The 12,354-nt window shown below is 41.1% G+C and overlaps 1 protein-coding gene across 6 annotated transcripts in view; it reads right to left on the reverse strand.

Annotated features, from left to right (window-relative positions):
• STYXL1 (serine/threonine/tyrosine interacting like 1) overlaps nt 1-12,354 on the reverse strand; it is a 51,580-nt gene that overhangs the window by 15,626 nt on the left and 23,600 nt on the right. For 3 of the 6 annotated variants that reach the window (XM_016146549.2, XM_016146550.2, XM_016146548.2), the window contains exons 4-6: nt 12,107-12,248; nt 7,490-7,635; nt 2,176-2,321 (exon numbers count right to left, since the gene is read on the reverse strand). In XM_016146549.2, coding sequence (XP_016002035.1) covers nt 2,176-2,321; nt 7,490-7,635; nt 12,107-12,248 — 434 coding nt within the window. Of the gene's footprint in view, nt 1-2,175; nt 2,322-4,533; nt 4,675-7,489; nt 7,636-12,106; nt 12,249-12,354 lie in introns of those variants that run through there. The other 3 variants (XM_016146552.2, XM_016146553.2, XM_016146551.2) reach the window with 3 other exon arrangements.

The raw sequence follows: 12,354 nt of genomic DNA on the forward strand, positions 1-12,354 counted from the left end.
TAACATCTTGCTATTTGTTTTCTATTGGTCCCATCTCTTCTTTGTTCCCATTTCCATTTTTCCGCCTTCTTTTGGATTAAATTTTTATATAATTCTATTATATCCGTCTTGTTGTCTTATTAATTATATCTCTTTGATTTATTTTTGTTTTATTCTATCTTTTAGTGGTTGCTTTAGAGATAATTGAATACACTTATTATGGTCTTCCTTCGAGTAACATTATACTACTTCGTGTAAACAGAATTAAGAACCTTACAAGTGTATACTTCTATTTTTTGTTCTCCTGCCTTAGTAAATTGTGGGCATATGTATTACTTCTACATATGTTATAATTCTAAAATACATTGTTATTATTTTTTCTTTAAACAATTATGTTTGAAGAGATTTAAAACAAAGGGAACATATTTTACATAATTATCATTTCTGGTGATTTTGATTCTTTTTATATAGATTCAGATTTCCATCTAGTATTATTTTCCTTTTGCCTGAAAGAATTCCTTTAATATTTTTTGTAGTGCACATCTCTTGGTGATGAATTTTTTCAACTTTTGTATGCCTGAAGAAGCATTTTCCCTTCACTTTTAACAGACATTTTCATGGGTTATATTTCTAGGTTGACAGGATTTTTTTCCTTTGGTAATTTACAATTTTTTCAATTTCATTGTTTCTAATATGAAGTCCATTATTATCCTTTGTTCCTTGGTATGTAATATATCTCTTTTCCCGTGGATACTTTCAAGATTTTCTCTTTTCTACTGATACTAAGCAATTTGATATGATGTGACTTGTTGTGGTTTTCTTCATGTTTCTCATGTTTGAGTTCTGTTGAGATTCTTGGATCTGTGAATTCATAGGTTTTTTTAATCAATTTGAAAATTGGCCATCATTTTTCAAATATGTTTTCTGTTCCCCCACTTTCCTTTCCCTTGGAAATTCTGTGTGAAACTGTCTCAATCTCATTCAAGTTCTGTTCTGTTTTTTGGGGGGTGGTGGTGGTGGCAGTAAGTCTTTTTCTTCCCTATGTTTCATTTTGGATACTTTCTATTGCTATGTCTTAAAATTATTTTCTTCTATGGTGTCTAACCTGCTGTTAATTCCAATCCATTGTATTTTTAATACCTAATCTAGGGCTAGTTTTTCCTCACTACTGAGACTTTTTTGAGTATTTTATTTGATGCCCTATATATTATGAGTTCTGTCTACTCTAACTTGAAACACAAACTACTCCTGGCACCACATAATCTCTGGGGATTTTACTGTCTCTTCGTTTCTACTTGTTTTTCTCTCAGTCTTAAGTTTCCTCACATGCGTATGCTTATAAGTACTCAGCTGAAGAAACAGGGGGACTGTCTGCAGATGTCCAGAACTCTTTCTTTATATTCAGCTCTCTATTCTCCATGCAGATCTTTCCTGCAAATTCCAGCCAACTTGACCTCTCTGGATTTTGACTCTGTACTCGCAACTCAGAAAAAATGACAGGATCTCTTTTGACCCCTTTCCTGTACTGTGGCCTGCAAGCTCGTCTTGTTCGGTGTTTTTTGTGTTTTGTTTTGTTTTTTCCTTCTCTCAGGAATCACTGTCCTGTACTGTCTGTTGGACATTGTCTGAAAATTCTTATTTTAGACATTTTCTCTGTTTTTTTTTTAAGTTGTTTAACGTGGGATTATAAATCTAGTTGTGAGGATAGAGTCTCTCATAAATGGGATTAATGCCCTTATTAATGAGGCCCCAGAGAGCTACCTTGCCCCTTCCACCACGTGAAAATATGGCTGTCTATGAGCCAGAAAGCAGGCTCTCATAGGACACCAAATCCACTGGTACCATGGTCTTGAATTTCCCAGCCTCCACACCATGAAAAGAAAAATTTCTGTTGTTTATAAGCCACCAGTCTATGGTATTTGTTATAGCAGCCTGAATAGACTAAGACAGGGTCATTTCTCAGAGGGCCTGAGATAGGCAAAGCAGGGTAGAATATAATAATTTTTACCATAATATTAAAGACCAGGAAAGTTACTTTTGGTTAGATTTAAACAGCAAGAAACAAACTATAGGCCAGGAACAGATGAAAATAAGTGTGTGTTGACTTCTAAGAGACGTTTCAATTATATAATGGCACTAGGAATCTTGTATAAACAAATGATACTTAATCTTAAAATCAATAGTATTTCTACTTACAATGGCCCTGTCTCCATAGAGACATTGACATGTGCTTTGATTTTCAAATCCTTCTGAATTTTAGGGTCACAGGCTTGCCTGAAATCACCCAGGTAGATCTTTCCTGGCACTATTTCAATAGGGTATGGCTGAAATTCATCCAGTTCCTGAGGTGGGGAAAATGAAAGGCTGCTATAAATACTCTCCAGGAAAGAAGTTGTTTTCATTTTTTTCTCTCTCTTGAAATGCAGCTCAGCAAACAAGCTTAGAAAAATAATCTAAGACATTGAATGGGATTGAGATCTGGGCATTCAAAGATATTGGCAAGTAACAACTTGCACAAGGAGTTAGAGAGCTGGTAGTAACATCACGGTATAGCATGCTGAACACCGACATCCCACTTCCCTCCATAGCACCTGTTTGCTTTTGGCCAGGTGCACTAAAATTGGAGTCTAATACCCCATGGCCAATAACTGCAAAAACCCAGGGTGTGTCCAGTTGGAGGAGGGCAAAAATGGAGAAGAACAGTTCTTTTATTACATTTGGAGGCCACCGGAATTTAAATACCTTAAAAAAAAAAACAATAAGACTACTCACAAGAGGCATTAGCTATTAGGAAATGAATTCTGATGAAGTTCTGATAGAGAGGTAGGGAGAACAGGATACCACTTTAATGGAAGCTTTCTGAGTTCCAGGTCCAAAGTTGTAATAAGAAAATTTCTGGTTTCTTTGAAAAACAAAGAAACAAAGAGAAGTATTATTCCTACATTTCCCAAAGTGTGTTCTAAGAAACACTGGTCCCTCACACCACACTGTGAAAAAAGGTTTCGGAGAACCAAGTATATATGGGAAACAGTAACTGTGATATCCCTCTCTGAGAAACTCACAATGGACAAAAGCTCAAAGAAGTTTGGCAATAAAGAAATCTGCTAACTACAGCCACCATGGAAAACAGTATGGAGGTTCCTAAAAATTATTAATGGAACTACCATACCACATGATCCAGTAATCCCACTTCTGGGTATTTATCCAAAGGAAACAAAATCACTATCTTAAAGAGGTACCTGCACCCCTTACTCACTGGAGTATTATTCAATATAGCCAAGAAATGGGAACAATCTAAGTGTTCATCAGTAGATAAGTTGGTAAATAAAATGTAGCATATATACATACATATGGTAGAATATTATTCTGCCATAAAAAATAGAAGGAAATCCTGTCATTTGTGGCAACATAGATGGACCTTGAGGGCATTTTGCTAAGTGAAATGAGCCAGACAGAGAAAGATAAATATTGCATGCTCTCACTTATACGTGGACACTAAAAATGCCAAACTCAGAGAAATAGAGTAGAGTGGTAGTTGCCAGGCGCTGGAAGAAAAGAGGAAATGGGGAGATGTTGGTCAAAGGGTATAAATTTTCAGACTGCATGATGACTACGGTTAACAATATTGTATTAATATACTTGAAAATTGATGACAGTAGATCTTAAATGTTCTGACCACACACAAAAAGAGGTAATTTTGTGAGTCGATGAGTGTGGTAACCTTATTATCATAATCATTTCACAATATGTACATGTATCGAATCATCATGTTGTACACCTTAAACTTATACAGTATAACCTATTTATTATATATCAATAAAGCTGAGGGAAATCATAAAATCTGATTGTTTCAAGGAAAGATTATTAGAACACCAATCAGGTAATTAGAAAAAGTTATCATCAAATAATAAGACTAATTTTATAAACAAGTTTGAAAAAAGCCAGAAAAGTATGCCAGTCGAAGAGTTCTCAAAGTGTGCCTCCAGGAAACTGAGAGCTGGTAAAAATCTTCCTAATGGTTCCTTAGGCTGACCTCTTGTAGCTCCGATGTTTGTAATAAAATAGTGGCTACATAGTTATTATTGGCATGAATTAAAAATACACTTGTGATATTTAGTAAGATAAAATCTAAGCAACACCTCAAAAAAATCCACTAACATTGTATAAATTGACATTTCTAATATGGTCTGTTTAGGTCATATTTTTTTTTCCATTAGTATTCCTTAGGAAATGCTGACCTATGTAATTTCAAAAGTCAAACTCCATTCTAAAAACTCCTCTGGCTCCAAGTCTGACTCAGAAATACCTCAGGTTGTCCGCCATTCACTTCAGTCCATCACAGGCCTCTGGCCTCAGCATATCTCCTGTCCCAGTGAACCTGCTTCAAGCCCACATTCTTCCCAAGTTATTGTCAGCCTCAAAAGCCTCTATTAAAGAACAGACACGAAGCTGAGCCAATCTTCAAGTTTGCAAAAGAGATTCATGACTCTTCTATTTGCAGGCAGACCAGCTACTTGAGATGTGACCCAAAGCATCCCCAGAGCTCAGGCTGACCTCATCCAAGAACCTCAGCTTGCTGGAGCCAAATGAAATCCTCCTAAGTTTGGAAAATCTCATTAAACACCCATCACAAATCCATCAACTTTCTTCCTGTTGCCTTCAAACCAGCTTCCTTTCCTGTGGTTGCATCAGCTGCTGGGAAAGAGGGTGTGGCATGTATGAAAATATGCTTCACTGTAAAGAGCAAGCCCACATTAACTCTAGATGACAAATGTAAAAGAACAGGTATTTGAAAAAGACAAAGGTGTCTAAACCAAACCCACTGTCTCCCCCTACTTCTGACACTGTCTCCTCCTCCTGTGTCCACCACCTCAATGAACCACACCACGGGCCACCTGTCACCCCACCTAAACCAAAACATTATTCTAGACTTCTCCCTTTCCTGTACCTCACCACCTGCATATTAGTCAATGCCGCTTCCTAAGTATTTCTTGAATACATCGTCTCTTCTTCATCCCTACCTCTTAGCAGGTCTCCCCAAATCCATTCTGTCCCCATTGATCTGCTCTCTGTACTGCAATCAGAGTAGGTCTAAGTGAATTCTGACCACGCCACCCCTCAACTTAAAACTATTCAGTGGCTCACCAACCTCTCTCTCTAGTGTGGCCTTCACACTTCTTTTAGTCACAAAACCCTTTGCTCAAGGTGAAATCTTATATAAAGGATGCCATCTATAAAACAGGAAATTATAAGTCACTCTGTCTAAGGCAGAGGGGCAGTTTCAGAGCCCAAATGCTATGCCTCCATTTCCTCTCAAAGGTGCAGTAAGAATTCCCCTGCTTTATAATGTATCAGAACAATAACAGAAAGGGAGTATGGCTTTCACTCTTGCTCCTGAATTAGAAACAAAGCAGGAAGAGGGAAATAGTGGGCACCTACATTCTAGAGGGCCACAAATAATTAGGGTCAAACTCACTCACCCAATCTATCAGGCCGTGATAGATACCATCAGCCACCATCACACCCCTCTTCCCAATCTACATAAGAAGACTAGGGGTGAGGGCAAGTTCATAGATGTATACACATGTCAAAATTGACCAAATTATACATTTTAAATATGTAAAGTTATTCCTACCTCAATTATACCTTTAAAAGGCAGGGGCAATGAGTTATCAGCAGTATAATGTTTATAAAGAAATATTCCCTTCAAACACTGCAGAGCCAGTAAGGAGTGCTTCTCTAGCAGTGTGGAGGGGTGTCTGCAGGTTGAGGAGATCAGCTGTACAACTGTTGAGCTAAAAATCACAATGTGGTTATTTTAGTAGAAAGAGAGGAGGTAGTCTTTTGGAGAGTTTGACATTAATACCCTGCCTCTGGGAACAGGTATGACCTGAGACTTGGGCCTCCACCTTTTCATATAGGCTGACTAGAGATGCCAAGTCAGCAAGAAGGAAGGAGGGGTTGCAGTGAGGTCTGCCTGGGCCAGGCCTCTTTCCAGGATTCAAGTGAAGGAGTATAGATGTGGTAGGGGGCTCAAGGGCTTCCAAGAGAAGGAAAGAAAATTGGAGTACTCCTGGAAGAAATTCTTGGCTAACTCTCTGAAGAAGGATCCTCAGTAACAGATGGGGCCTCTAAACAGAACCCCAAGGAAACCAGCAGCAGAGGCCATCAGCAGCACACAGAAACAGGCTGGGTCAGAGTGAGAAGGCATTTCCCCATCACTGACAGTGGCCAGTCACAGAAAAAAGGCTCCATTCTGGACCCTCAGCACCAAAGGGGCCAAGCCCCAAAGAGGGGAACAGAGGAAGTATCATTGAAGCCAGCCCACACCCTTCCCCACTCCCAGCCCCCAGCAAACCTAAGGCTGCTCAGCTCTGAGGGATGGAAAGAGATGAGATATGGTTTGAGCTTAGAATGTTAAACTAGACTGGCTTATACCAGACTAATTGTTCTTATTCCGTTTTAAAGTTTTTTCAAATTTTTTTTTTACACAAAAGTAGAGAAAATAGTGTAAAAACCTCCGGATCTATCACCCCTCTGCAAACTTTATCAACTAATGGCTAATTTTGCGTCATCTATACTGACTTCCTAAACAACTCTAGATTATTTTGAAGGAAATTCCAGATATCACATTATTTTACCCATAAATATTATGTATCTCTAAAAGATACAGACTCATATTTTTAAAAGCATAACGATAATGTCATCACAACCTAAAGAAATATTTCCTTACTATCAGTTAATGTGCACATTTCCCCAATCATTTTATGACTAGATTGGAATTTTTCATAACCAAAAGTGGCCAGAAAACATGGAATCTGTCCAAGATGTTTCTAAGGGCAAGAATGAGAGCACAGTTGAAGGCAATGATTGGGAAAAAATGAAGCCCCTGCATGTTTACATTCCATTGCAGTCAGACTCTTCAATAAACCACATATTACATAATGCACCCCGGGGACCGGTCCCTGCCTACTAATTGTTGCCACCCTATGCTTGTCTCACCTCTCTTTCCCACAAGCTCCTCCTTCTTCAGGTTTGGAAGGAAATGCCTCTCCTCTGGGCTCCATACACCTGCTGTGTCCCTTGGCCACACCCCTTGTCTCCTCTACTAGACAAGAACTCCACATAGGCAGGGACTGCTTTCTCATTCTTTTTGTATCCTCTGGACTCGATCATCTAAGAGTGACCTCAAATTATGACACCCCTCCCTGCCTGTCTGACTTTGACTACAGTCTACCATCCAGAACTCTCCTGTGACCTTGCCTTCTGAACAGGCCCCATCTCTTAAAAGCCATGCTGGCTTCCACACAAATATGATGATTATAAATTCATCATCGAGGACTGGACCTCCTGGCTACCCCAAGTTCATTTCTCAAGCCCAGTCTTCAAAATTTTTTCCCATGTTGTCTGCCTCCTTCTCCTCTTTGTCCTCCTCGCACCCCATCCCATGGTCCTCAGGGGAAAGCCATGTTGCATCCAAGCCTGCCTGTGCTCAAGCACCCTGCCTTACCTGTGGCATCCAGATGATTTTCTGTGTCCGGAAGAAGTGGTACATAGCTGAGAAGCGCTCATAGCCCCCTTTCAAGATATGGATGGGGTGGCGGGTGAGATGGGACATGGCTCTGCCACACTGAACGGCAGCTCCAAACACCAATTCTAGGAGCAGAGATCAAAGAAATAAATGTCCCCTGTGTGTTCACCATTTGTCTAAAGCTCCAATGGACATCTACTCTATTCTGAAAAGCATTTATCTAGGAAGCTAAAGCAAATATAAAAATTACTGTTACAATTAAAATTTAAAAAGCAACTTACCACCAAGAAACTTAATCTTTGTTTTTCTGTATGTACACACACACACACACACACGCGCGCACACACACACACACACACACACAGAGTGTTGTATACCACATGCTGTATACTACACAATTCACCTATTTACAGTACATAATTCAATGTTTCTCAGTATAGTCACAGAGTTGTGTAACAATCACCACAGTCAATTTTAGAACATTTTTATCACCCCAAAAAGAAACCTTGTACCATGTAGAGGGTTTCACTCCTCATTTCCCCGCAACAAACACCCAGCCCTAGGCAACCACTAATCAAATTTCTATGGATTTACCTAATCTGGACATTTCATATAAATAGAATCACACATTATGTGGTATTTTTGTGTCTGGCTTCTTTCATTTAGCATAATGTTTTCAAAGTTCATCTATGTTGTAGCATGTGTCAGCACTCCATTCCTTTTCATGGCTGAATAACATTCTATTGTGTGGCTCTTTCATTTGTTTTTCTTTCATTTGTTGGTGGACATTGGGGTTGTTTCCATCCTTTGGCAAGGTTTTTTTATGCATGTTTCTACTTCTCTCGGGTATGTATCTGGGAGTGAAAGTGCTGGACCATATAATAACTCTACATTTAACCTTTTAGGAAAGTGCCAAACCATTTTCCACAGCAACTGTACCAGTGTACATTTTGCCCAAAAGTGTAAGAGTGTTCCAACATCTCTACATCCTCATCAACACTTGTTACTATCTGTCTTTTTATTTATGGCCATCCTAGGGGATGTGAAGTAATATCTCATTATGGTTTTGACATCGATTTAATCTAAAATGACTTCACTGATCTGTCAAATCACTATTAGTCTATATGCAAATTAGCTACATGTGGTAGGAAGTTTGCAAATTAAGGCTAAGCCAAGATATTCTGAGGCCAGGAATTGACCCCTAAAGAGAAATAGTGTGCAGCAGACTCTGGAAAGCTAGCTAAAAGGACAAAGGGAAGGGCATGGACTGTAATACCTATTTTGAACCTTTATCTAGAAGGAGATATTACCAATTCCAGTAGGGGCTGCTGAGGACATAAATAGCCTGAGACCCATCTGGAAAAACTGTATTTGGAAGAAGAGGCTTCAGACAACAGCTAGGCTGGAAGAGAACTTGTAGCTGGCAAGACAGGAGCCAAAGCCCACCCTCCCCAAGGGCCTGGCTTAGAAGCCAGAGAGCTCTGGGTCTCCCAGGGTCTCCCAGCTCCATCTCCCTCTTGAGCAACAGACTGAGTAATGACTGGGCAGGTCAGAGGGCCCAAGGGAGTCAGGGAGGGAGTCCCAGGCCACAGTACTACTGGCTTTAAACCAGACAGCTGCTTCCCTGCCAATGTCAAATGACCCACTGGAGGCTTATTCACAAGCAAGGGTAATGGGGTCAAAGCTGGAAGAAAGCCAGTTTCCAGGGGACAATTAGAGACTTGGACAAAAAGTCATGAGAACATTCCAGGGCCTAGGTTATCCAGTCAAGGATGCAATGGGGTTAATATTTTTGAAACATTAAATTCATTCATTTTTATTCCCATTAACCTTGAATTCTCTGTTGACATGAGGTTTCCCATATTTTGAACTGGGGTGCCCACTGCTTCACGGGGTGGGGGCAACCTCCCAGTACAAAGGAGTCAGGGCTCAGCTTGAGCTTCAAGTTAAATTCCATGAGGTCCAAAGCCAAATAATTGCCTTGAAAGTCAGGCTTAGTTGAGGGGGAATAAAAGGAATTCCAAAATTCTCAAAGCTTCCCTTCACAGTTGGTATCCTGGCCCTGAGAACTCTGCTGGCACCTGATCACAAGCCCAGTGTATGGGTCTATATCCATGTGTTGCAAAGAAGGATGATTTAACATGAGGAAAATATCATTCATGCAAGAAGGGGCTGTCCTGTGCATGCTGAAAAGAGCTTGGAGAGAGGGTCCCAGAGGCCAAGACAAAGGAAGACACTTCCTGGGCTCCTAAGAAGACACCCAGATGAGGGGGTAGAAACATACCAGCTGGAGGAAGAAGGGGAAGGGACTAAAAACAACTTGTGCCCTATTTCCCACTAGGATTTTGAAACCCCCCACAGCAGACAGAGGGTGTGGTTAACCTAATGCTGGAAATGAGGGAAGCCATAGCAGGCCCAGGGATCAGGAGCACATAGAGAAGGCCAGGGGCAGCCTGGGTAGGAGGGCACAGGGCAGAGTCCCCTAGGAACCAATGCTGTGCACGGCCAGGGTGGAGGGAATCACTCATGACTTACACTAGACATGGACATTTTGGCCAGAGCCATAACAAGAACAGAGGCCCATGACCAAAGGCCATATAGACTGAGCTGCGCCTCATCCAGAGACTAGCAGGAAAAGACTATACAGAAACTGATGCCCACTTTTAGGATGTAATAAAGTCTCCCCCTGTGCCTAGATTTCCTTGATGGTCAGGGAGGTGGGTGCTTACCACTGGAAAGAAGAAGGTAGTGGTGAGAAATGGTCTTTTACCCAAACGACTGTATTTACCTGAATGATGTCACGTTAAAGGAGAAAAGGTGCCTTGAGAGGGCAAGGTATTTATGTGTGTGGTTTTGGTTTTGTTGTATTGTTGTTTTGTGATTGTGGTTTCCTACCTAGTGAGAACAGGGGCTCCACAGCACAGTGAAATCACTTATAGAATGTAGAGGGGGTTATCTTCATTGACTACTGTTTCCTAGGGTATCAGGGTCCAGCCTCCTAGGATTGTAGGCCAGAGCCCAGCACAATGAGCTTAGGGAAGAGGGGATAATTTCCTGGCAAAGGACCTATTGGGAAGACTGGTTTTCTTAAAGGTGGAAGCCTAGTGCCACCCAGTGACTGCTGCTGTGAACGCCCTAGCCCATGGACCCATCTACATATTATCAGTGACTGAGCCACAAACAGCAGAGGCTCCTGTGCCAATGGCCACGGGTGATCAACCCAAAGCAGGGGCTGAATGGAGAATGTTCCAGAGCCTCAGTAACGCAGATTAGAACCAACAACATTTTAATGCTCCAGCTTGAGGCTGGAGTGACTTTGCACTGTTCTTTAGCATCATTACCCAGGCCTTAGAAGACTAAACAGAGCCAAACTGCCTGGGTGTGAATTCTGGCCTCACCACTTACTAGATATGGTGGTTTTTTAAAAGTCCACAGATTCTTTCAAATGCCTTTCTTTAAAAGGCTGAGTCTAATTGCCCTCCCCTTGAGGGAAGATTATACTCAGTGATTTCCTTCTAATGAATAGAAGTGATTGCGTATAAGCTCTAAAACTGGGTCATAAAGGGCATGTGGCTTTCCCTTTCTCTCCCTCTCTCTTGGATCACTGGGTCTGGGGAAAGCAGCTGCCATGTCGCGAGGCCATGCGAGCAGTCCTATGGGGAGGTCTGTGTGGCAAGAACTGAGATCTCCTGCCAACAGCCAGAATGAAACTGAGGTCTCCTGGCTATAGCCATGTGAGGAAGTCATCTCAAATGCAGATCATCCTGGCCCAGTCAGACTTTTAGATGACAGCAGCCCTGGCTGGCATCTTGACTACAACATCAGGACAAACTCTATACCAGAATCTTTCAACTATGCTGCTCTTAAATTCTAGAGCCACAAAATCTGAGATAATTTATGTTTGTTATACTAAGCTACTGAGTTTGGGGGTAATTTGCTATATGGCAACAGATAACTAATTCACTCAGTATGGGACCTCGGACAGGTTACTTTGCCTTTTTGGGTCCCAACTTTCCTATCTATAACGTGGGACTGTTACATATTAGGAAACAATTCTCCACAGTCTCTCACATATTTACATGTCCTTTGAACAAAGACACTAGCTTTTCAAGGATATCTGTATCACCAACAGCCTTGGAAGAGAGAGATAGTTTCTCCCTCCAGAGCCAAGACAGGCTTTCTGCCAATAATAACAAATTCAGGCCCCTAAGCTCAGAGCTCTTCTCCTATAATACAATGTATTCCATGGATAGTTGTACTTGGCTCTCTTCATGCCACCCTAAGAGAACTGGGTTTTGGGGTACCAGTGCAGGAAAATGATGACATTCTGGCTAATTTTATTGCTCGGATAATAAAGTACTTTGTCTCTGATCCAGGAGCCTCATATCTTTGGCTAGCATCTACAAAACTTGTGGCAGGCTCACTTGTCATCTTGCAAGAAAGGAAAAATCTCAGACTCTTTCCAGTTCTTCATATTGCCATCCTCATACAGATGTTCTGCAGATTGCATGGGTTGACCCAGGTAGAACACTTGGCATGTGGCAAAAGTGTTTAACAATTGTAAACTATTATTTTGTGGCTAGTAGAAAAACCCACCTTCTCCACTATCGTCAGAGTTGTTGTCATCGTCATCATCTTTTAGGATTATCTCCAGGGAGATGCTGTTGTTATCATATATTACACAGTACTTCACACACTCCAGGTCTACAGACTCTGGGATAAGATATTCATTTGCCTTCTAAAGAAACCACAAGAGAGGCTTGTTGGTGGGTGGGTTCAGTTGAGCAAATATTCCCTGTACACCAGCACTGGTTGGAGCTGAAGGTAGAACTGTGCCTGTTTTC

This window comes from Rousettus aegyptiacus, unplaced genomic scaffold, assembly GCF_014176215.1.
Source record: "Rousettus aegyptiacus isolate mRouAeg1 unplaced genomic scaffold, mRouAeg1.p scaffold_m13_p_8, whole genome shotgun sequence".
Lineage (NCBI taxonomy): Eukaryota > Metazoa > Chordata > Mammalia > Chiroptera > Pteropodidae > Rousettus > Rousettus aegyptiacus.